This window comes from Erpetoichthys calabaricus, chromosome 17 (assembly GCF_900747795.2).
Source record: "Erpetoichthys calabaricus chromosome 17, fErpCal1.3, whole genome shotgun sequence".
NCBI classification, from domain to species: Eukaryota; Metazoa; Chordata; class Cladistia; order Polypteriformes; family Polypteridae; genus Erpetoichthys; species Erpetoichthys calabaricus.
Genome location: NC_041410.2, coordinates 57,364,669 through 57,387,895, shown reverse-complemented (window position 1 = coordinate 57,387,895; position 23,227 = coordinate 57,364,669). Strand labels below are relative to the sequence as shown.

Sequence of the window (23,227 nt, the reverse complement as noted above, 5' to 3'; positions counted from 1 at the left end):
AATGAATGAACCTTCCTGAAAACAAGCAATGCACAGAGCTGATAATGAGAAACGTCGCTGAAGTCATAAACAATCACCCATTAGCTAAGTCTATAAAGATGCTACATGAAGTTGAAAGAGAGGCCAATACAAAAGCAGAAGCGGAAGGTGTAGCGCCAACTACAATTGCTTTAGTGTTAATAAAGGACAAAGAACAAGATCCAAGAAGATACAATCTTCCCATCGTTAATGAAGTTGCAATTGTCTTTCAAAGTAAAGATGGTGAGCCTCCATTTGACCGCGATATTGTCCTGCATTTACGTCTTGATAGAACCTACAAACCTATCTTCCAACGCATAGACATTTGTTTTCCAAAACTTGATACTTTGACGTACCCCATTTTGTTTCCAACTGGACAAGAAGGATGGAGTGCTCTCATTTCCAGATATAAAAAACATCAAGCACAGAAACGATCACGTGTATCCATGAAAGAATATTTCTCCAACAGACTCTCTGTAAGAGACAAGTTTAATCCATTACTCAATGCAGGAAAGCTAACTCAACAATACATAGTTGACGTTTATATCGAGCAGAATCAAATGATCTCCAGTGGATTAGAAACAACCAACCTACACTGCGAGCCGATAACTACAAATCACTGATAGACTACATAAATCGTGATGCTGACGTGATGGATTACCCTGCTGGAAAACCAGTTATTCTACCATCTACCTTTCAAGGCAGCCCACGTAATATGCAACAGCATTACCAGGATGCAATGGCTATCGTGAGGAAGTTTGGCAAACCTGATCTATTTATCACTATGACCTGCAATCCTAAATGGAAAGAAATTACAAATAATCTTATGCCATGGCAAAGAGTGGAACATCGTCCAGATTTAGTTGCAAGAGTCTTTAGACTTAAACTAAATAACCTGCTGGAAGATATCAAAAATAGATCTCTATTTGGGACTGTTAAAGCCATTATCCACGTTATCGAGTTTCAGAAGAGAGGTTTGCCGCACGCCCATATATTAATAATACTTGATGATAATTCCAAAATTCGCACAGAGGATGACATCAATAAAATAGTGAAAGCTGAAATTCCACACCGTGACACTTCTCCACGTCTCTTTCAAATTGTTATCAGAAATATGATTCATACACCATGTGGCGATACAAATCCAAACAGTCCATATATGGTTAATGGCAAATGTTCTAAAGGATTTCCCAAAGATTTCCGAGACGTTACACTTGGAAATATTAACGGATATCCTAAGTATATGAGAAGAAAGACAAATGCATTGCAAATTATTCCGGGCCGTCCAATTGACAATTGCTGGGTCGTACCATACAATCCGTATTTATGTTTACGATACAACTGCCATATAAATGTTGAGATCTGCGCTACAGTCAAAAGCGTTAAGTATCTATTCAAATACGTTTACAAGGGCCATGATTGTGCTAATGTTTCAGTATCTGAAAGAAATGATCACGATGATATTCGAATGTATGTAGATTCACGGTACGCCAGTGCTCCAGAGGCCATGTGGAGAATATATTGCTTTCCAATGCACAATCAGAGCCACACAATATATCGCTTGCCAGTTCATTTGGAGCATGAACAAAGTGTCTGTTTTCATGCAGGTAATGAGGTCCAAGCAGCAAAGAAAGCAGCCACAAAAGATACTAAACTTACCGCGTGGTTTAAACTCAATCAAAACGATCAGGATGCTCACCAGTGGAAGTATTGGGAGATTCCGGTTCACTATGTTTGGGTTGACAATGGTACGTTCTGGAGAAAACGACATCACCACGGTAATAATGTCATAGGCCGAATGTACACTGTCAGTATTAAGGAGCCGGAAAGATTTTATCTACGGTTACTTCTTCAACATGAAACCGGAGCTACGTCATTTGACGACATTAAAACTGTTCGGATTGGCAACACCATCAAACTCTGTAAGACATTCCAAGAAGCAGAAAATGACAAAGGATATTTATTGGATGATACACTTTGGCAGAAAACTCTAAATGATGCAATATCGTATTCAATGCCAGGCCAAGTTCGCCAACTGTTTGCTTATATCTGTGCATTCTCCTCCCCTTCAGATCCATTGCACCTCTAGAATACAAACAAACAAGGAATGATAGAGGACATATGCCACAAGCTACATGGAAACGATGATTCCTGCATCAACTGTGAAGCCTATGCACTTAAAGACATTCAGTTGGCTCTAATGCTCCTTGGATATACGTTAGATAACTTCAATTTACCAAATGTTCCACATTCATTACCAAATCTACATTCAACAGCAATAAATCTGCAAGAAGAGCAACATATTGCGCAAACTATGATTTCCAGTTTAAAAACCTTACAATCTGCTGCTTTTAATAAAATTATTCTTGCCACAGAAGACGACAGCCCGATACCCAAATGCTACTTTCTTGACGGCCCTGGGGGAAGCGGAAAGACATACCTTTATGAAACACTTGTACATTTCTTTACTGCAAAACGACTACAACCGGAGTAGCAGCTAATTTGTTGATAAATGGTCGCACATGTCACTCCTTATTCAAACTTCCAGTCCCAATCACGGAAACATCTGTATCAACTATGACAATGAACAGTAACAATGCACAAGAAATCCGTCTTGCAAAACTGTTGATCGTAGACGAATGTACAATGGCATCCAGTCATTTACTCAACACTATTGATAAACTTCTCCAAACGCTGATGAATAATAATATTCCATTTGGAGGAAAAGTGCTGTTATTAGAAGGAGATTTTCGACAATGCTTGGCTATTGTTCCACATGCCATGCGTTCAGCTATTGTTCAGTCCAGTTTGAAATATGCAGACAATTGGCATTATTTTGAGACAATACATTTGGTATAAAACATGCGATGTCCAGATCCAGAATATAACAATTGGTTATTGCAACTAGGAGATGGAAACCTTACCAATACATCTGGGCTTCACCCAGATATTATTGAAATCCCTCAAGCCTTTATCTGCGACGACTTAGTGATGGAGGTGTTTGGAACAGCAATCACATTAAACCAGATACCACTATTGACACAACGGGCTATATTATGTCCAAAGAATATCGACGTTGATCGCATAAATTACCAGGTCATTGCGTTACTTCCTGGAGAGAGGCGCCTCTTTCTAAGTACTGACAATGTTGATTCTGAAGACGAGAATGAGCATCTTAATTTCCCCTTAGAATATTTAAACACTATTAACCCAGCCGGATTACCACAACACAATCTTAACCTTAAAATCGGGACAATAGTCATGCTATTAAGAAACCTTAATACTAAACAAGGTTTATGCAACGGTACACGTTTAGTCATCAACACCATGACAGACAATGTTATTGAAGCAAAGGTACTTACAGGATCACATTCTAACAATACTGTTTTGATTCCTAGAATTGACCTTACAAGTTCTGACATGGAATTACCTTTTACACTTAAACGACGCCAATTTCCCATTAAACCTGCATTTGCCATGACAATCAACAAATCCTAAGGACAAACCATGGACAGAGTTGGCATATTCCTCTCTGAACCTGTATTTGGACATGGACAACTTTATGTAGCCTTCTCAAGAGTTCGGTGTTCATCTGACATTAAAGTTAAAGTTATAGATACTCAATGCCAAGGAAAACTCATTCAAGGACAACACATCACCTTTACTACAAATGTTGTGTGTAAAGAGATATTCCAATAAATCTTTCTAATGTGCCATGCCATGGGTTCTTTACATCCTTTGTTGTGCACATACATATATATATATAATCTTCATTTGGATCTTGATCTTTGTTTGTCCGCGAATGAATTAGAAGAAGAAGCACTAGAGGGCAGTAGAGAGACAGCTAAAACATAGGCATTGCATTAAGAATCTCCTCCAGGCTTATACTACTGAAGACTGTAGTACTCCAGTCACACCTCAAAACACAGACATTCAAACTAAACAAATTGTTGTGCTTTAAATTAACTAATCTTTTTATATAATCTTCATTTGGATCTTGATCTTTGTTTGTCCGCGAATTCCACGCATGCGTAGACCACCTTTCAGTTTAGTACGTTATTGTATATACATATATATACACATATATCTGTGTGTGTATATATTGTAGCAGTAGGGGGCGCTATTGCTCCCTTGAACCCTCAGGTACAACACCAAAAACCAGGTACAAGTACAATACTTATTATTTTTATTATAATAATGTGCACTAAGCACCCTCCACTCCACACTACTCATACAATAATCCAATTAAACAATACCAATCCTCCACTCCCAGACACTTAACCACCCTTCTTCCCATCTCAGCTCACCCGTCTGGGTTTCCCACGGTCTTTTATAGTCCATGACCCGGAAGTGCTCCTGAACCCTTGTCCATGTGAGTCGTTAGCACTTCCGGGTCAGATGAAAACTCTCCTTCTTCATCCCGGAAGTACGTTGTTTCCTCTGTTGCGGTAATTAAGATGCACTTCCGGGTTATAGGGCACATGTAAATCCTTCAGCCTCCCTGCAGTGCCCTCTGGAGGGCCCCACGGTGTCCAGCAGGGTCGGGAATAAAAACTCCATTGTCCAGGATTCCCTGCTGGTCTTTGGGGCACTTCCATGCTACAGGCATCTAGCGGCCTGGGGGTATTGGCCAGGATGAACAACCGGCCATCTCCCACAATATATATATATATATATATATATATATATATATGTGTATATATATATATGTGTATATATATGTATGTGTATATATATATATATATATATATATATATGTATATACTAGTAAAATACCCGCGCTTCGCAGCGGCGAAGTAGTCTTTAATACCGACATAGCTGAGGTTTTGAATATTTTTTCAAAAGCACTGTAAGCCACTTTGTATTTTTAAAATTTATTTAGGCTTGATTTATATGTAATGTTTGTGTAAGATTTATGTACATTTTTCAACATGTATTTGTTGTGTTTATTTTTTAAGATACAGCAGCCACATCAATAATAACAATAATAATCATTCAGCTGGAGTAGCACAGTAGACACAAATGCAGACAAATAAAATTGAACAATCAACACAACAATATTATTGCAACTCTTTGACTGCATTGCTAAAAAACAATTTAATTCAAAGTCAAAATAGAAGTATTTTCGACATGTGTTTACATTAAAACTTGCGTCCAAATTTAGTAAATATTATCTTTTCACTACAATTTATGAATTTATTGATGACAATCTTCATGCTCATCTTGGTTCACTAAAAAGTTCTCATTTGAACTATTCTCTGACTATTCTATTTTCTGTATTGAGTGAATGGTGATATTGTGATGTTAGTAAACAGACACAGTATGGATCAATGATTAAAGATTAAGATTATATTTTAATTGCTTCAAATTTTGTTAACATATTGAGCCAGTATGGTTATTTTCATGGATGGTTTATGTCACTGATTTGTTAAGATTTAGATTTTGCAGGCTACTTATTATGATGAGGGTTCAAGTACAGATCTTCTTTTAAGTAACCTGTACCAATGTATAAACTCAAGCACATACAGTATGGAGTTTTTATTTCAGTTTTTACAATTACAATTTATCTCTAACATCACTCTAGGATTGGGGAGCAGTGCTCTTCCAACTTTAGGACTGGGGAGCAATGCAGCTAACCCCCTCCCATTTAAAAAAGATGGTGCCTACAGTGATGTATTTTTCAATCAATAAGCACCTGGTCTGATTTGGCCTGTTCCCTGACTGTCCCTTTTCTTTCTAAACGTATAAAAAATGATAATGCTTTTTTTTTTATTTTCTAATAATAATGAGTATAATTATCTACTGTACCATCATCAATCCATACCTTGAACCTGTCCCAGTCATTCAATACATAAGACACAATCTTCCTCCGGATATCAAGAGTGAGCCTGATATGGTCGTGCAATATGTAACACAGAGAATGGAAAAGGCAGGCGCCATCTCCGGGCATGGAAACCACTCAGTAAGTGACAGTTGTTTGATCAATGGTGATCACCTCGATAGACATGTTAATGGGGGGTACGGTTGGAACGATAAAGGAAATGCGTACCTGAACAATGTAAACTAAGTCTAAAATACCTACACAATAACTATAATCGTAATAAACGAACAATAAAACAGCGGAGAAGCCGTGGATTAAATAAAAAGGCTGCAGTTATCTGCAGGGAGACGTGAATACCGTGGAGACGCAAGGAAGGGACTGAAGAGACCAGAGCGACAGACAGCCTATTAGCGCACTGCATTTGTGCTTCCTTTTCATCATCCCGGATGAAATAAAGTTGCAAAAATTTGTGTTCCTCAGTCGGGATAGGTAAAAGACTGCCAATCAAGTGATACACTTGTCCCTGGACTTTAAATGAAGGCATAAAATTTCCCTCAACGATTTGGTTAGCACCAAATGACGTCATTTGAAATGCGCGCTTGTACTTTCGACTGTTCAAGAAATGCTCACTTTGAGGATGTTCGCCATTTAACAGGCCCTTAAGAAGGTCAGGAAGCTTATGTAAACGAGTGAGAGAGACTTTTTTACCACCGTTACAGCACAAACCAGGAGACTCGTATTTCCACCAATAAGCTTGACAATACTCACAGTCAACACTGTGTACTGTTTTGTTGTTTTCGTATGAGCCGCTTTTCATTATTGGGATCGTACCTAGAAACAGAAGCTTTATTAATTTGTGGATTTGCCTGCGAGTATTTAGCGACCGCGTGCCTATGAACTTGTAGATTTTTCTGCGAGTATTTGGCGGCAGCGTCACAAAGCTGTTTCCGTCTAGCTGCATCAGAAAATGTACGACGACGTTTGACACGCCTCCTTTTTACAGTTTTCTCACAGCTTCCGAAATAAGTACGTACATCGGTTTCGGATAGTACAGGGAAGCCGCCTACCAAATTTCATGAAGATGGGGTCATAAATACGAAAATTTAACATGGTGGGCGTTGTCGACCGTTATGACCGTTACGCGTAGAATTTCGAAATGAAACCTGCTTAACTTTTGTATGTAAGCTGTAAGGAATGAGCCTGCCAAATTTCAGCCTTCTACCTACACGGGAAGTTGGAGAATTAGTGATGAGTGAGTCAGTGAGGGCTTTGCCTTTTATTATTTAACATGGTGGACGTGCGTGACATGACCTCCCCCCAGCCCAGACCCATCGGGTTGGGCGGTCCGAACCAAGAGGTCATGAACCCGAGAGAGCTGTCAGCATCAGCCTGCAGGTTACCTCGGCGATAAGTGACAGTAAACTTATACGGCTGCAGGTCTAAAAAACCACCTGGTGACGCGAAGGTTCGATTCCTTATGGAGAGCCATGCACTGGAGAGCGGCATGGTCAGTCACTAGGGTGAACTTGCGCCCCAACAGGTAGTACCGCAGGTGAGTCACTGCCCACTTTATGGCCAGAGCCTCCCGCTCCACCGCTGCATACCTTGTCTCCCGGTCCAACAGTTTCCGGCTCAGGTATATCACGTGGTGTTCGACACCATCGATGCTTTGGCTCAGCGCGGCGCCTAGACCTGTGTCCGAAGCATCGGTCCGGTTGGACGAAAGGAAGAGAAAAGTCAGGAGTTCTCAACATAGGTGCCGTTGTGAGGGCCATCTTTAAGTCACTGAATGCCTGTTCCGTCGAGTCATCCCACACCACACCCTTTTCTTTGTCAAGGGGGCGGCTCTCTCAGAAAACCGAGGTACAAAATGGCAGTAGTAGCTCGCTAGACCTAAGAAAGCTTGCACTTGCCTCTTGGTTATCGGACGGGGCCATTCAAGGATGTCTTTAATTTTTGAACACTGTGGCTTCACTCGTTTGCCTCCCACCAGGTAGCCTAAATTCTTGGCTTCGTTCAGTCCGAAAAAACATTTCCGAGGATTGATACACAGCCCGGCTTTTACTAGCGTTAGGAGGACGGCCTAAACCTGCAGTACATGCTCCTCCCAGGTGCTGGAAAAGATGACTACGCCATCAAGGTAGGTGGCACAATAGGACTGGTGTGGCTTCAGCACTCTGTCTGCCAGCGCTGGAAGGTCGCTGGCGCCCCCGTGCAGTTTGAATGGGAGAACCTTGTACTGCCAGTGCCTGCTAGGGGTGCTGAAAGCTGTTTTCTCTCTTACCGATGCCTTTTAGGGAATTTGCCAGTATCCTTTAGTCATATCAAGAGTAGTCAAATAACGTGCCATCCCCAACCACTCAAGGAGTTCATCCACACGGGGCATGGGGTACACATCGAATTTGGAGACTTGATTCAGGTGCTGAAAATCATTACAAAATCTCCATGAGCCATCAGGGTTAGAAACAAGGACGATGAGACTGGACCACGGGCTGTGACTTTCCTCGATGATATCCATGTCAATCATGTGTTGCACCTCTAACTCTACCTCCGCACGTTTTGCCTCCGGGAGGCGATGGGGCCATTTCCTGACTACCACTCCAGGGTCCGTCACGACGTCATGCTGAATCAGCGAGGTGCAGACGTGTGCTTCGCTGACCACTTCCGGAATAGACAGGATGACAGTTTCCAGCTCCTGTCGCTGGTGAGAAGTCAAATTGGGGCCAAGATTAAGGACCGATTTTTCTGAGAAAAGGGAGAGGGCTGGGCCGACGAGGGGGCAGTTTTCCCTGTCTCTCCACGGCTTCAGTAAGTTGACATGATATACCCTCTTGCTCAGTTGTAGGTTCGGTTGTTTAACCAAATAATTGACTAGCCCTTTTCTCTCTTTAACCTTGTAAGGGCCCTGCCAATGAGCCAATAATTTGGAGAGGGAAGTGGGCACAAGCACCATCACCCAGTCTCCCGGGTGAACTCCCGCAGGGAGGTGTTCCTGTTATAATTCTGTGCCTGCGCTGCTTGAGTTTTCGACATGTGCTCTTTTAGCAGAGGTCAGATTTTTGCCAATCTGTTGTGTAGCTGTGCGATATATTCCAAAATGTTAGGAGAAGGAAGTGCCTCCTCTTTCCAACCTTCTTATAGAATGTCCAAAATACCCCGTGGCTGGCATCCATACAAGAGTTCAATACCCCGTGGAGGCTTGAGGCTCCTCCCGATATGCAAAAAATACAAGGGGCAAGAGTTGGTCCCAGTACCTACCATCCTCGCCGACTACCTTGGTTGAATCTTTCGACCAACCCGAGTAACTTGGCAACCTCCCTGAACGTATCCGAAGTAAAGGGCGTACCCTGGTCCGTAAGGACTTCTTTGGGTATGCCCACTTGGGGGGGCGGGAAAGACCTACCAATTCCCGTGCGATATTTTTACTATTAGTGGTTCACAGGGGGACCGCCTCCAGGTATCGAGTTGCCTAACTAACCATAACCAATATGCATTTTTGACATTGTGTCGAAGGCTCCAAGGGTACTACAAGATCGATACCGATCCGTTCAAAGGGCACATCAATGAGGGGAATCGGAACTAGAGGAGCACAGTCCCTCCTGGGAATCTGATGTAGCTGACACTCCGGGCAGGACTGACAAAAATGTCGGACTTCCTCATTGACTCTGGGCCAATAAAATCAGAGTTTTACTCTCTCTGTTTCCTCAGCCCCAAGATGGGTGCCTAAGAGGTGGGTGTGCACTAGCTTGTAGACCTCCCGCCGGTAGGTCCGTGGAACCAACAACAACTTCCTGACTTCGCCTTCGTGTTCCGCTACTCGATACAACAGATCATTTTGAAGTACAAAGTAGGGCCCCGGTGGTAGAGAATATCCCGGTGATGGCCGGTCGACGGAAACAATGGCATTTCAGGCAAACTGCAGGGAATCATCATTCCACTATTCTCTTTTAAATGAAGCTGGCGTAGACCGAAATTGAAAGTCTAGGCCGGTGAGCGGATCTGATGGTGGGACCGGGTTAGAGGTCGTCCAGTCTGGAACCTCATCTGTTTGCACTTCCGGATCGGGGTCCGTCACTGTAGAATCCTCCTCCTGGTCATCCACGTCATCAACAGTCGCCGAAGAGCACGGTGTAGGAATATCATAATTGGACCCAACCTCTTTCTAGGAGTGGGTGCTACTCTACCGCTTTTGCTTTCCGACCAGTCTTGTCCCTATATAACCAGGAAGGGGGGCTCGGGCAGTACCGCGACGAGCAGTTGTTTAGGGTTATCCTTCCAGGTTATGAAGCACTTTGTGGACCTATATAGCCTGGTCTCCCCATGTACACATGTCACACTCGTCTTTTGAGTTAACCACTGTCACGGTAGAATATAACGGTGGGCAACAATGGTGATGTTGCTCCCGGAGTCAAATAATACCCTTACCGAATGCCCATTTACCAACACCACTCCCGTGTTTGGAACAGCCAAGGGATTTGACAGAGCGCAATACCTCTCTCCTTTGACCCAGGTGCAGTCCATTGGCTCGGCATTGAGTGGATAGGTGGTGAGAATATGACCCAGTTCCCCGCACTTGAAACAGTGCGGTGGACTGGGCACCTTTTCTTTAGGCCTTACCGGAGCTTCTGTAGCACGACGGGTGGGCTCAGGGCTAGCGACAAGTCCCTGTCAGGCCCTGCGAGCAGACCGCTCAGATTCTCTGGCTTGGTCGACCGCCAGATGGCGCTCCAAGACCTCCAGAAGGCCGTTCATGTCCTTGTAAACATGTTGGAGGACCTGCTGGGCGAGGTCGTCCGCCATGGCATTCATGAGTCCCTCACAGGCCACCTGCTCCATCACCTAGTACGCCTGGTTGACGTCTGGCTGTTGCCAGTGCCCGAGCTTGCCCCAAGCTCAGGCTGGGCGTTCAGGGTCAAACAAATATGGCGCCAGTATGGAGTCTCACTCCGCTCTCGGCCACTGGTTCTGAGAGATGGTCCTCTCAAACACCATGAAAAAAGACTTGATATCGATAAGACTCAGCAAGAGGGACGATTAGAGGAGGTGGAGGCCGTGCGGGCTCTGGCTATACCGCTGCCAGCCGTCTCTTGGTCTCCGCCAGCTCCTCTTTTGTAGAAGCTTGCTGCACCTTCAGATTCTGGAGCTCCGTCATCATAGTCGTCAAGACCGTGTTCAGATCCTGTCCAACTGACATGTTTCAGGCTTTTGATCCTGCCGGCTATGCCACTGTAAAAGAAACACACAAGAAATGATGAAAGTTTTGGGTTTCCATTCCCGTATACTGTAACACAGTTCCTCAAAGTAATGGTCAGTTTGCACATTCAATGATAGACATCAATCAAATAACAGTCAGACAATTTATGGGGTGGGAACGGAAGTGGACATGGAATGTTGGGGAGGAGCCGCGGTGGTAGATGGATGGTAGTGACGTCATCAGATGGGGACCAGGGGGAAAAGAAGGGAACTTGGAAGTGTTTTGTGGTTTAGCGAGTCCGGGTGTATTCATGGTGGTGCTGCTTCATTTTTTCTGAGGGAACAAAGACAGAGAGATTAGTACCCCGTCGTCATCCGCTGGCACGAGGTTTCGCGGTATGCGTGAGGTCCTTAAGCTGTTCCCCATGCGCTCGTGTGTGACAATATATGTATTTTTTTTTTTTTTGCAAGGTTTTCTAGTTATATTAACATATTGTTAATGGATTTTAATTTTCATTGCTTTAGAAATTAAATATGATCCAGAAAAGGAAGAGAAGGACATTCAAGAGGCTAAGCAGAAAGAACTACTACGTATTGAAGAGGCCCTGCAAAAAGCCGCAGAAAGAGGTATGGATTACTAATATTTGAGGCTGTATTTTCATAAAAAAAATGACAATTTAACCTCAGCCACCTTCTATTATCCCATGCCCTTACTTGATTGTTTTAACCATTTCAAAATAAATATTGAATAAAAAAATTACATTTTGCGTTTTCCAGCTTTTAAGTGGCAGTATAATACATTTTTGTTACTTCATAATAATATCTTATCTCTACTTGGTCAATGAAATTGCATGTGAAAATTTCAGTATTAATATGTACAATTTTTGAAGCTATTAATAGAAAGGGTATTGTTTTTTGTTTGGATTTTAGGATCTGTTGGCATACCTTTTAATTTTATTGGGTAAAGAGTCATTTTCATCATTTCAGTTTGGATGTAGAGATAAAGTGATGGATCATCTAAATATTGAAACTGGCAGGTTTTCATTTTTAATGTATTATTGGTTTTTCAGTTCATGAATGGCCAATATTAAAATTATTGGTTTGCTTGCTCTCATTTTATCTCTTCCTGTCAATAACTTTTCTTTAATCTGTTTCTCTCAATTGCTTAACACATTTCACACTACTGCAAAAGCATTGCCACCCCCCTTAAGATGTAATTGTATCTTAGAAGAACGTAGGTAGGTAAGTTTGGTAAGTTAGATTCAAAACCTAGTGATCATAATTAGTCCTGGTGTTACACTTGACATAAAAGATTTTCTTGTTAAAAAAATGCCACATTCCATGATTGTCTATGGCCCATGTTTGTCTTTACAGCTTTCCAAAATGGCTAATTCTGGGCCAGAAGGAAAAATGGATAAAGGACAGATTTATTGTGATTGGTGCAGGTCAGCTTGAGCTTTTCACCGATTCAATTGCCTTTAACTTCAAAGTGATGGGTGTCATTCTCTAATCAAATAACTCACATCCAACCTCGGCCTATCAGCTTTTGAAATTGTCCAAATGAATGTGTAAACAGCACTCAAATCTGTCAGTAGATGAGTATGCATGTCTCCTCGCGTTCTTGAAATAACTATGCAGCATTATCAGGCAGATATGTAGCACCTTTACAGACAGTCATAATGGAAAAAAAATATTTTTTTTAATATTTTTTTTTGGTTACAAATTCATCTTTTTTATTTTCCAAGCACACTTAATTCTTGTAGTTGCAGAAACTGTTTTGGAATCTCAACCATGGGTAAAACAGAAAAGAAACATAATTAATCAATTAATAATAAAACTGTAGTCTGTTTTACTGTTCTCGAAATTAGTAAAATTCAAAGGCATTGTTTTCCAAGCTGCTCTCCTTGAGGGAGTTATGGGTGCTACCTTCCGCACAGAAGAGTTTGAGGATCCCATCCAGGGAAAGCGGGAAAGATCCTTTGCATGAGTGAAACAAGCACTTATAAAGACATTAATTATCATGAGATATGAGACTTGTGTGTTACATCAGTTGACATTCAGCTGATCCAACATCTCTCTTATTTGTGCTTCTCGCAAAACATGTTTTCTTTGTAACTAAGCCAACCCTAAAAAACAAAAGCCCAGCTTTTTATGCTACATGCATCATAAGATGCTACATGAAATTTCAGATGTCTGTGGTATAAATTTATGTTTGAATTACACAGCATAAAAAAGCCAATTGGGCTTTTTATTTTTGAGAAAATCAAAATGTAGGAGAACCAGAGAGAGGCTGTATTTTTCTACTCATTGTTACAGTAGAGTAAGTTCACAGATGTATATTAAGGGTTCATCATTGAAAAATGAATCACAGATAAAAGAAAATACCTAGAGTTACCAGGTATCCACGACCAATATAATAAAATGACAAAGCTGTAATTTAAGTAGCATACCACAACTATATAAACTGTGGATACCCTTGACACATTTCGTGATTATCTCGATTCTTGCGTGAAACCTGTTGTGTTTTTTGATGCTGCTGCATAGACATTGTGTTGTGATGGTACTGTAATTTCTTCTTATATTGATAGCAGACAACAACATGGTCTTTTGATGGGAAATACTCCCAAATCACTGACATTTTGTGATGCTTTATGCTTATACCTAAATCAGTGCTTTGTTGTCATTCAGCATTTCCCACTTGTTTTTGGGGGTACATTGAGAGATGAATACCTGCTATCAAATCTGTTTGAGTAACAGAGCACTGACAATCATTTTGATGGATGAGACATCAGTGTTTGCGATTAATGAGTATTATTTATTATTTGCTGCAAAATATATTTCAATTCTGTAAGTATATACAAATATATTATACTGGCATCTACCAAAATGTCAGATTTTTAATTATACTGGGTTGGTTTTTTGACCATGCTGCCCACTCCTAAGTATGATTAAGCTAACTGAATTATTTATTAATTTAAATATTTTACTTTTCATTTCCATATGAAAATGTGTTAAATGTTTTGTATCAGTACTAAAGAAAAATGTGCATTACATGGTAATCGTCTAGGTTGGTGTCTCCTCTGAATGATATGATTGGTTTATTTTTTGACTGCAGTCTTTGGTATCCTTTGTAGTGAGACCCAATCTTTTTATATCATCCAACAGCACCTTCAGCCATGACTTATTCATTCCTCTTTTTGGGTTTAAATCCCTCCAACTATGTCACTGCAGCTTTTTAGCTTTACATGCCTGAACCACTTCAGTCTATTTCTCCTGAGCATATCACCTATATCCTCCGCACCAAATCTTTCCCTTAACTCTGTCATCTTCCTCTGACTCTATGGCCCTCCATATATCCATCAGATCATTCTCATGTCTTGTTCCCATAAAGCATACTACTCCTATAGCTTTCGTAAATTTTTCCCCTTAATGTCAGTGAGGTTTATTGAGAAGTCAGACTGGGGCAGAGCACTTAGAATTTCTTCCATGCATCTCTCACCTTTGCTATGATTGCTGTCCCTGCCCCTCCATGTGCACTCAACATGTCATCTTGCTTTCTTCAAATTATATATATATAATTATTATTATTATTATTATGTATAGATTTATACTTACTACATTAGCATTCCACACACCCCTTACATATTTTGTAGAAACAAAAAATGCACTCACTTCCTGCAGACTATCCAAAACGCCACCGAATCTTTTATGCACACGTTGTAACAACCTTTGTGTTGGGTTGCATTATTGCCAACACCTTTGCTGCATACATTGCATTCTATGCACATACCACTTCTGTGCTGCTTTCCCTTTCATATCCAACCTTTTCCATGATCTTTCCTGTGTTTACCTTAATCTCCTTCACTTTCACACTAGCTTTCCTTTTTATTATCTTCTCCTTCAGTTCCAGTTTATCAACCTACAAGAGCTTTCTTTGCTATCCTTGAAACACTTTTCTAATCACTACCTTGAAAATTAATGGACTTGTAAAATATCCTTGGTGCAGTAACACTTTCACTAGCTCCATATGCTGTCATGGCCGAAATTCTTTCTTCCTCATACACTGACTCACTGAAATGGCTAATTATTCCTCCATGCTTAAATTTGTAAATCGCCATTTTCACCATCTCTTCTCAAACCCTGGAAGATGCCTTCTCCATATGTACAAATTATTAAATTGGCTTCTTTCCTTTTAATGGATACTTTTCCAAGTGTGTACCTGGCAACAAATATTGCATCTGTTTTTCCCATTCAAAACCAAAAGCAAATGGCTTTTTCCTAACATTTACCTATTCCAGGACTTTCATGACCTACTTAAAAAAAAGAAAAAAAGTTGATTAATTGGGGTGTGGGTCATAGAGAGCAATCAACTTTTTTTTTAATGTATGTACTTGAATGAGCACACATCTTCCAGTGTTAACAATCTTCACTTCACATTTAATTCTAGGACTTTCTGCTGCCTTCAACATTTCCAGCACCATTCCTTTTGGGCCGGCAACTTTACTTTTTATCTTATTCAGTGCTTTTTGCGTACAACTTGGTCCATCTATTTCCTGACGTCAAACATTTTTATCCCATTGATTCTCCTAATTCTGTCCCTTTCTCATGTATACCTAGCCCAGTTACTATTGTTCAAGACACTATTGAGTGTTTCATTTACACCTACTACATCCTGTCCTTTTTTGCCAACATTCCTGTTACCAATGCTAAACTCCTTTTGGACACCCTCATAACTATCAGCTCCAACAGACATTTTAAGTTTCCACCCATTACAGTCAACTCCCTCTGTGGCACCCCAGATATTACCTACATGGAGCCTGTTCTAAACCTCCTCTTTGTCTACATCACTTCTTACAACCTGTGGGGAATATGTTAAGGCTTTATTCATCAGTTCTTTACCAACACCCATCTTAATAACTACAATACTCTTGCTCATCCACTTCACATCTGACGTTTTCTTCTTTTAATTTTTCTGGCACAAAGTGCTTCAACTCCAGCACTGCCATCACTGCTTCTCTGATGGAAAATTGTCTGCCATTCATTAATCCCATTATTCATCAAGTGGGTATCGGAACAGATTTGTTTAAGACTTAACGTCCTTTCTTATGCCAGCTTCCTTTAGTTGCATTTCTAAACTTGCAAAAGGGATGCTGACCTTATTCTAGTCCACGGTTACAGGGATAATGTATATACTGTATACAGTCATCCCCCTTTATCTGACTTTACGTTATTCATTTTTTCCACTGTAGGTAGATAGATGGAACTTTATATGTCCCCACGTTTCAAATAAAGGACTGCGGGGAAAAACAAATCTGAAAGTCGCACAAGCTGTACAACAGCCCTCTCTCTGTTGTTGAAGCATGCACCACCAGCCATATATTCTGAGCTGCCTTCTGCATGTGCAGTGGCTGCATTTATCACTAAATGTATGTGTAATTAAAAAAAAAAAACTGTTTGGATTAAGGTGGTTAAAAGTTAAAACAATTGAAAAAGACAATGACGTTTCTTTTTTTACAGAAATTTTTTAAAACGCAAGCTTTCCATCTGGATGAAAGTGGTGACTTGTTTCTGTATCCCTCATTCCCATTAGTTACTGCATTAACATGTGTACTGAAGTGACTTTAGCTGCAGGTGGAAGCTCCTGTCGCACCCTACGTGACTGTGTTTAATCTTATTCAGGAAAAGATCCCAGTCGCCCCCACAGGAGAAAGACTTTCTGAGACTAAGATTATAAAGCTTCAGAACACCTGTAGGTTGTCAGCATGTCCGTATCAATCAAACAGAGGAAGCTCTGTAGTCTACTTGTGACTTTATGCTGTAGGAAGATATGTAAATAAATCAAGGTAAATAACATTTGATCTGGCTTTTATATGAATAACATATAAATGTTTTTAGATAACGCTCTATAGATTTATATAGAGCTCTGTAAGCCATGCTGTTTTGTTGAAGGTGTGGGAAGACTGACTGGCAGGATGATGCCGGACCACTTGCTGCATCCAAACGGTGCTATCTTTCGCCTTTACAGCTGGTGCAGCCACGTTATTCTTATATGTGAATGGACGTTTCTTGTGGGGAGGGCTTCTGTTCTCTTTCTCTGATGTAGAACCCTCGAGTTCACCTCTGTTATAGCACGTCTTTATTTGAAAACAGCAGTGTCACATCGGGGGGAGCGTGAACGTGACTGAGAATAAAGCTGATTAAAAAAAAATAACGCTAACCTTTACAAGTACTATACATTTACACCGGCTGTTACAGACTCAAATTAAATGTATGTTTTTATTGTATAATAGTAACAATAAAGAGCAGGTCCCCTACTCAGAATGTTTATTTTGTGACATGGCAAGGCTTAAACCCGTGAGCTATACACTTCATGTCAAAATTTTGTTGTTAGTGCTAAAACATGAAAAAAGTTTGTCTTTTAGGTATGTGTACAACATTTCTGTCATGCTACACTTACATAGATCTTTGTAGACATGGAACACACATGAAATGCATGTGTTCCAAATAACGATATATTATTTACACTATACAACTTCTGGTACTATGGAAGTGTATTAGGACCACGGAGAAGAAAAAAAAATACTGACAGTGTAGATAAAGGTACCTCACTCCCAGATAAACGAGGCTTGAGCCGGGAGAGCTTTTTGCCATTTCTGCGGTGGTGGGAGGATGGGATAGTTTGCTACTTGCGCTTATTGACACATTTACAAAAGAAAAGATGCTGACAGAGAGGTGCGAATGGATTTAAGGTGGGCTGGGTTTATGAGTTTTTTCGTAGGCTTTGGTAATTCTAGTGTTAATTGCTGTTTACAGTTTAACACTAGAATCCCTGAAGCCTACGAAAAAAGTTGTAATGCTAGGCCACCTTAAATTCCTTCGCACCTCTTCATCAGCATATTTGTTTTGCAAATGTGTCGATCAGCACAAGCAGCAAGCAGCCTGCTATCCCATCCCCCACTGATGCAGCTGGAGTGAGATGCTAAATTCTCAGAGCTCAAATGTGTTTATCTGGGTGTGAAGTGCCTGGAATTGTAGAGAGTAAATAATATATCATTATGTGGAATACATACATTTCATATTGTGTTCTGTGTCTACAGTGATCTGGGTAAATGTACCATGACAGGAAATGTGAGGCAAGAAATGTTGAGCACGTAACTAAAACAAAAACTTTCTTCATGTTATAGTAAAAATTGAAAAAATGTTGATGTGAAGTGTATAATGTGTGAAGGCTGAAGTCCAAATATCAATAAACACTTTCACAAAAGGTATAATGAAACAAGTGCGCCTTTATTCAAGAATATAGCCAAAGAAAAATAAATCATTCAATTTACATGTTGCTGTCAATATGTAAAAACCGAAGCCCAGACATCAATTGCATGGTTGGTTTAGAGGTAAGAGTGGCTGCTTCCAAATCAAAAGGTTGCAGGTTCGATCCCGTGTCCTCTTTGCATTTTCTGTTTTGAGTAGTGAACTACTGTTATTATTACTATTATATAAGAAAAACATAGATAGATAGATAGATAGATAGATAGATACTTTATTAATTGCATTTGCTTTACATACATGCATCTTTAATCAGTGCAGTTTCTGTACTATGATTTGTTCTAAAATCTGACTGAAACTTATTAAGAATAGAACATTTATTCATGTATTTCTTAACTGCCTAAAACTTGTCTTTTGTAGAATTTTACTTATAAAGGACAGGTTTGAATAAAGTCAACATTTGTCAAAGAAGAGATTGTTTATTATTTTTTGAACAGGGGTTTAACAACTGTAATCTTTAGACAATCTGGGAAGACCCCAGCATTTAATGATACGTTAACTATGTTAAGTATACTTTGAATAAGCACATCAGAGGCTTCTTTGAAAATTTCTTTGACTGGGTCAAGGACACACATGAAGGGTTTTGGTTGAGAAATTATAGTTGTGCTCATAAGTTTACATACCCTGGCAGAATTTGTGAAATATTTGCCATTGTTTGAAACATTTAGTTAATCATCAAGAAAACTTTCCTTTTAATTAGGGAATGTGCGAAGCCAGTTATAATCACGTAAGTGTGCCCTTTTTAAATCATAATGATAACTGATACCACCCAAATGGGCCTGATCAAACATTTACTTACCTTTGAATGTTGGGACTGATAATATGCACACAAGTTGACACAAATAGAATCTGTATCTGTGCATAAATAGTAAATTAAAATTCATGCATAGCTGCACAGACTTTACTGGATACTGAGCTATGGGGAAAGCAAAAGAACTGTCAAAGGACCTGCAAGAAAAATAAATCGGGAAGATGATGCCAAGAAAAAACCCACAAGCCACTTCAGCTGAAATGCAGGCAAGAGTTCAGGTAAACCTATTTGTGTGAAAAAATTTAATTTGCTGAAAAGAGCATGCAAAGTTCAGCCGGATTAACTTTGGAGGGATGTATTATATTGCATCTAATATGTACGAGATTTGCTAAAAGGTTTTGGGGTCATTTCAGTGATTGAGCTGGGTCTAGAAGATGATCAGTAGTTGAAAGCAAAACTCTCTTGGATTTCCAGCATAATCATTTATAATTTTAAAGAAATAGGACTACCTGTTAGGGCGGACTGCTTTGCTATATTCAGTTATATTTGCCTGCAGTATTTCCTGTTGGACTGTTAATTTAGTTTTACTCTCAACTCTGCAGTATTTTTGTTAAACCAAGACACTCTTTGAGTCTTCAAAGTATTTTATTGCTGGAGGTTTTCAACCTCCAACTATCTCCTCCAACAATTTTTTCAGGGTCCTCTTTGTCAGCTGCAGCTCTCACCTTAGCATTCAGATTTTCAAATCTAAGCTCAATGCCCACCAGTTATCTTAGTCTTTTAAATTGCTGTTCCTTTATTTGCAGGTGTTTATAGTCCCTGCTGTTTACCGACTGTTTAGTTTTAGTGTGTTAGACAATAGTAACCTAGACTAGCAGCTTTGAAAGTAGTTTACTTTATTCTGGAAAACTATCCAACGTCTTAGCCGGAGGATCAGCTTTAAACAGCTGCTCAAAGTAGGAAGACAAGCAGGTCACAACTGTTGTGTCATCCATAACGACCATTCTATCAGCTGTCCTGACTGCAACATTCCAAGGAACACCACCCAGTGTCACTGAGATTGCACAGATGGTGAACCAGCTGAGGGTAGGGCTGTCCTCCCGGCATTGCAAACATTCTCTGCTTCCATCCAAACTGACTGGAAAACGGGACTTGTTGTCCCCGTCTGGAAAGGAAAGGAGGATCCGTGATCACTTGCTTACCTACCAGTGACCAGAGCAGTCTAGTTTTATATCCTAAGAAGTCTACCATCGACCACATCCTGGTACTGAGGTTTCTCATGGAGTGCAAATAGGGGTGGGCGGTATGACCAAAATTCTATATCACGGTATTTTTCTGAATTATCCCGGTTTCACAGTATTCGACGGTATTTTTTTCCCCATACATGAGTGGATGTTAACCACATTTTCCACTGCAATTACTGGCTAAGAATAACCTATTCCACTGTCAAGAGTATTGTACATTGTACAAAAAAAAACATTTTAATTTGCACACAAGTATTAATACAGTTTTGCATTGCCCCATAAAGTGATAGTTTTCAAGGGGGTGGCACTAATGGAGAAGGTATCACATTGCATGACAGATGCAGTCAAAATATAGAACCTTTTTATTGAACAAATTTTGCAAAAACAAACTATAATTTTGACAACATATTTTCAACCATACAAAGACGCATTTAGACTTAGTAAAATATCCAGAAGTGCTTGTCAAAAATTGTATTGCACCGAATATGTCTTAGAAAAGGAATAAATAGTAAATATTTTTTGTAAACCAACTATACTTTCTGTTAATGTTAACAATCTCTGTCCACTGACACATTAAAGTGACTTTTTAAACAACTTTATCATCATTAAACTGCATAATATTTAAACTAATAAATAATAACAATAAAATAAATAATAGTATTATTACTGATAGTTGTACTATTACTTCAAGACTTCAAGCCCAATTACACAGTATTCACCAAATTAAAATAAAATAAAACAAGTGCAACTTGGTGATGACATCTTTACCAACTGAACCATCATTTAGGCAAACTGCATTAAAATGGACCTTGCTTCAAGCTAAGCTATACTGGGAAGAAAAAAACAAACTATATGTCGAGAACAAAGTCAACATTTCCACTTTACTCTCGCCGTTTATGTCGAGATTAAAGTCGACATTTCCACTTTATTCTCATAGTTTACTCCATAATTAAAGTAGAATGTCGTAAACTAAACTTCTTCCTAAAATCAATGTTTAATCAATTACTTAATTTACCCCATCATAAATTAATGCAGCACATTAAATGCTTTGTGTTACGTTCCCCGACCCAGTGGTTAATCACTACGCTTCTTAAACTGACTTCCTCCGCACTAAGAGAAGACAGCGATCACCATACAGAATCCATTCACTTCATGATATTCCTCCTTTCTGAAAATTTAGAATGCTAAGATAAATACTTTATATCATTTTCATGATGAAATGCATTAACACTAGAATTACCAGAGTCTACGAAAAAACTCGTAGATCCGGCCCACCTTAAAACCGTTCTCACCTCTCTTTTGTCTTCTAAATGTGCTGATTAAGAGGAGCAGCGAGCAGCTGGCAATTCCATCCCCCACCGTCACAGAACGTTCACTAAGTTTTCCCAGCTCATGCCTTGTTTGATTAGAATGGAAATAATAGATCGCTATTTGGAATACATGCATTTCATGTGTGTCCCGTTTCTACAGTAATCTGTGTAAACACATTGCTAAAACAGAAACTTTTTCATATTTTAGTAGTAAATGTTACAAAATGTAGGCATACACTATAGAATCTGTGAAGCCTGAAGTCCAAACATCAAATAAACACTTTCACAAAAGGTTCAAGGATGATACAACAGCTTCCGTGGCTTAACGCTACGGTTTGCTGACTTGGAGCACAGCTACCCTATCGTGCTACAGAGACGTGAGTTCGATTCCCAGCTTTGAAGAAAGTGTTTTTTTTTTTTTTTCCTCAAACGGACATTGAATTTATAAATTGGTATGCACTGTAAATCGTTAACTTTAAAATGTCAATCGCGGTTATTTCTGTTGATTAATTCATGCTTTTTTACTTAGAATCAGAACAGGAGCTTTTTCAGCTTATTCAGCTTCTGATCTGACTCAAACAGCGCCAGTATAACTTCACACCCGATCTGACGCTGTTCGTTTTCGAATAATATTGCATTACTTCGATGATGTTTTCTGATTGGTACTATTCGCGTCATAAAATGATTTCTTCAAAACATCACATATATTTGTCTCTTTCTTTTTTTAAAATGTGCGTTGTAGCACTCAGCAACTGGCCACCTGCATGTTCTTGCGCGCACTGAATAAGACAGCACTATATGCAATCATCAGATTCAAATGTTAATAGTTATATAGCACAGAATGGAAATCAGCAGTTCTTAGCATTGCACCACGCAAGCTGTCATATCACCGCCTACTGTAACTTGCTTTCTTTTTTCTTCGGTTATAGTCTTGAATAAAAGTGCACTTATTTTGTTATACTTTTACATCAACATATGTTCCTGTATTTGAGCTACATGGGCATGCTCAAAAAATACACGTATAATGCCATGAAAAGTGCATGCAGACACTTCAGTTCGCAAGCATTGGTACGACAATGCAGTCACAAGTACACTGCAGACCTTTAGCGCGTCTTTATGTGAAAACAGCATCAGATGGGAAGTGTCTGATGATTGCATATAGCGCTGAAGTTACTGCTCTTTACTATGCTTTCCTCTGCATGTCCTGGAGTACAAAAGAAACAGCATACAGCAACACGTGGGGACTGGCAATATTGGGGGAAAAAAACACGCGGTCGTATGTATCGTAATACACTTCAGAACTATAACGTGTCTTTATGTGAAAACAGCAGTGTCAGGTGGGGGGGGCGGTAGGGAAGGATCTTGAACGCGACTGAGACAATGAAAAGTGAATTTAAAAAAAAATAAAGCTAACCTTTACAAATATCATAAATTACACCGGCTGTTACAGACTGAAATCAAATGTATCTTTTTATTCTAAAATAGTGAAAATAAGAACACTTCTCAAAATGGAGTGTTGCAGGATCGAACTTATGACCTTCGGATTCCCAGTCAGCGACTGATACTG

General features: G+C 39.8%; 1 protein-coding gene across 1 annotated transcript in view; it reads left to right on the top strand.

The window, feature by feature from the left end:
- vps13c (vacuolar protein sorting 13 homolog C) overlaps positions 1–23,227 on the top strand; it is a 608,306-nt gene that overhangs the window by 44,231 nt on the left and 540,848 nt on the right. Inside the window, exon 5 of the mRNA XM_051920790.1 lies at positions 11,558–11,659. Coding sequence (XP_051776750.1) covers positions 11,558–11,659 — 102 coding nt within the window. The remainder of the gene's footprint in view (positions 1–11,557; positions 11,660–23,227) is intronic.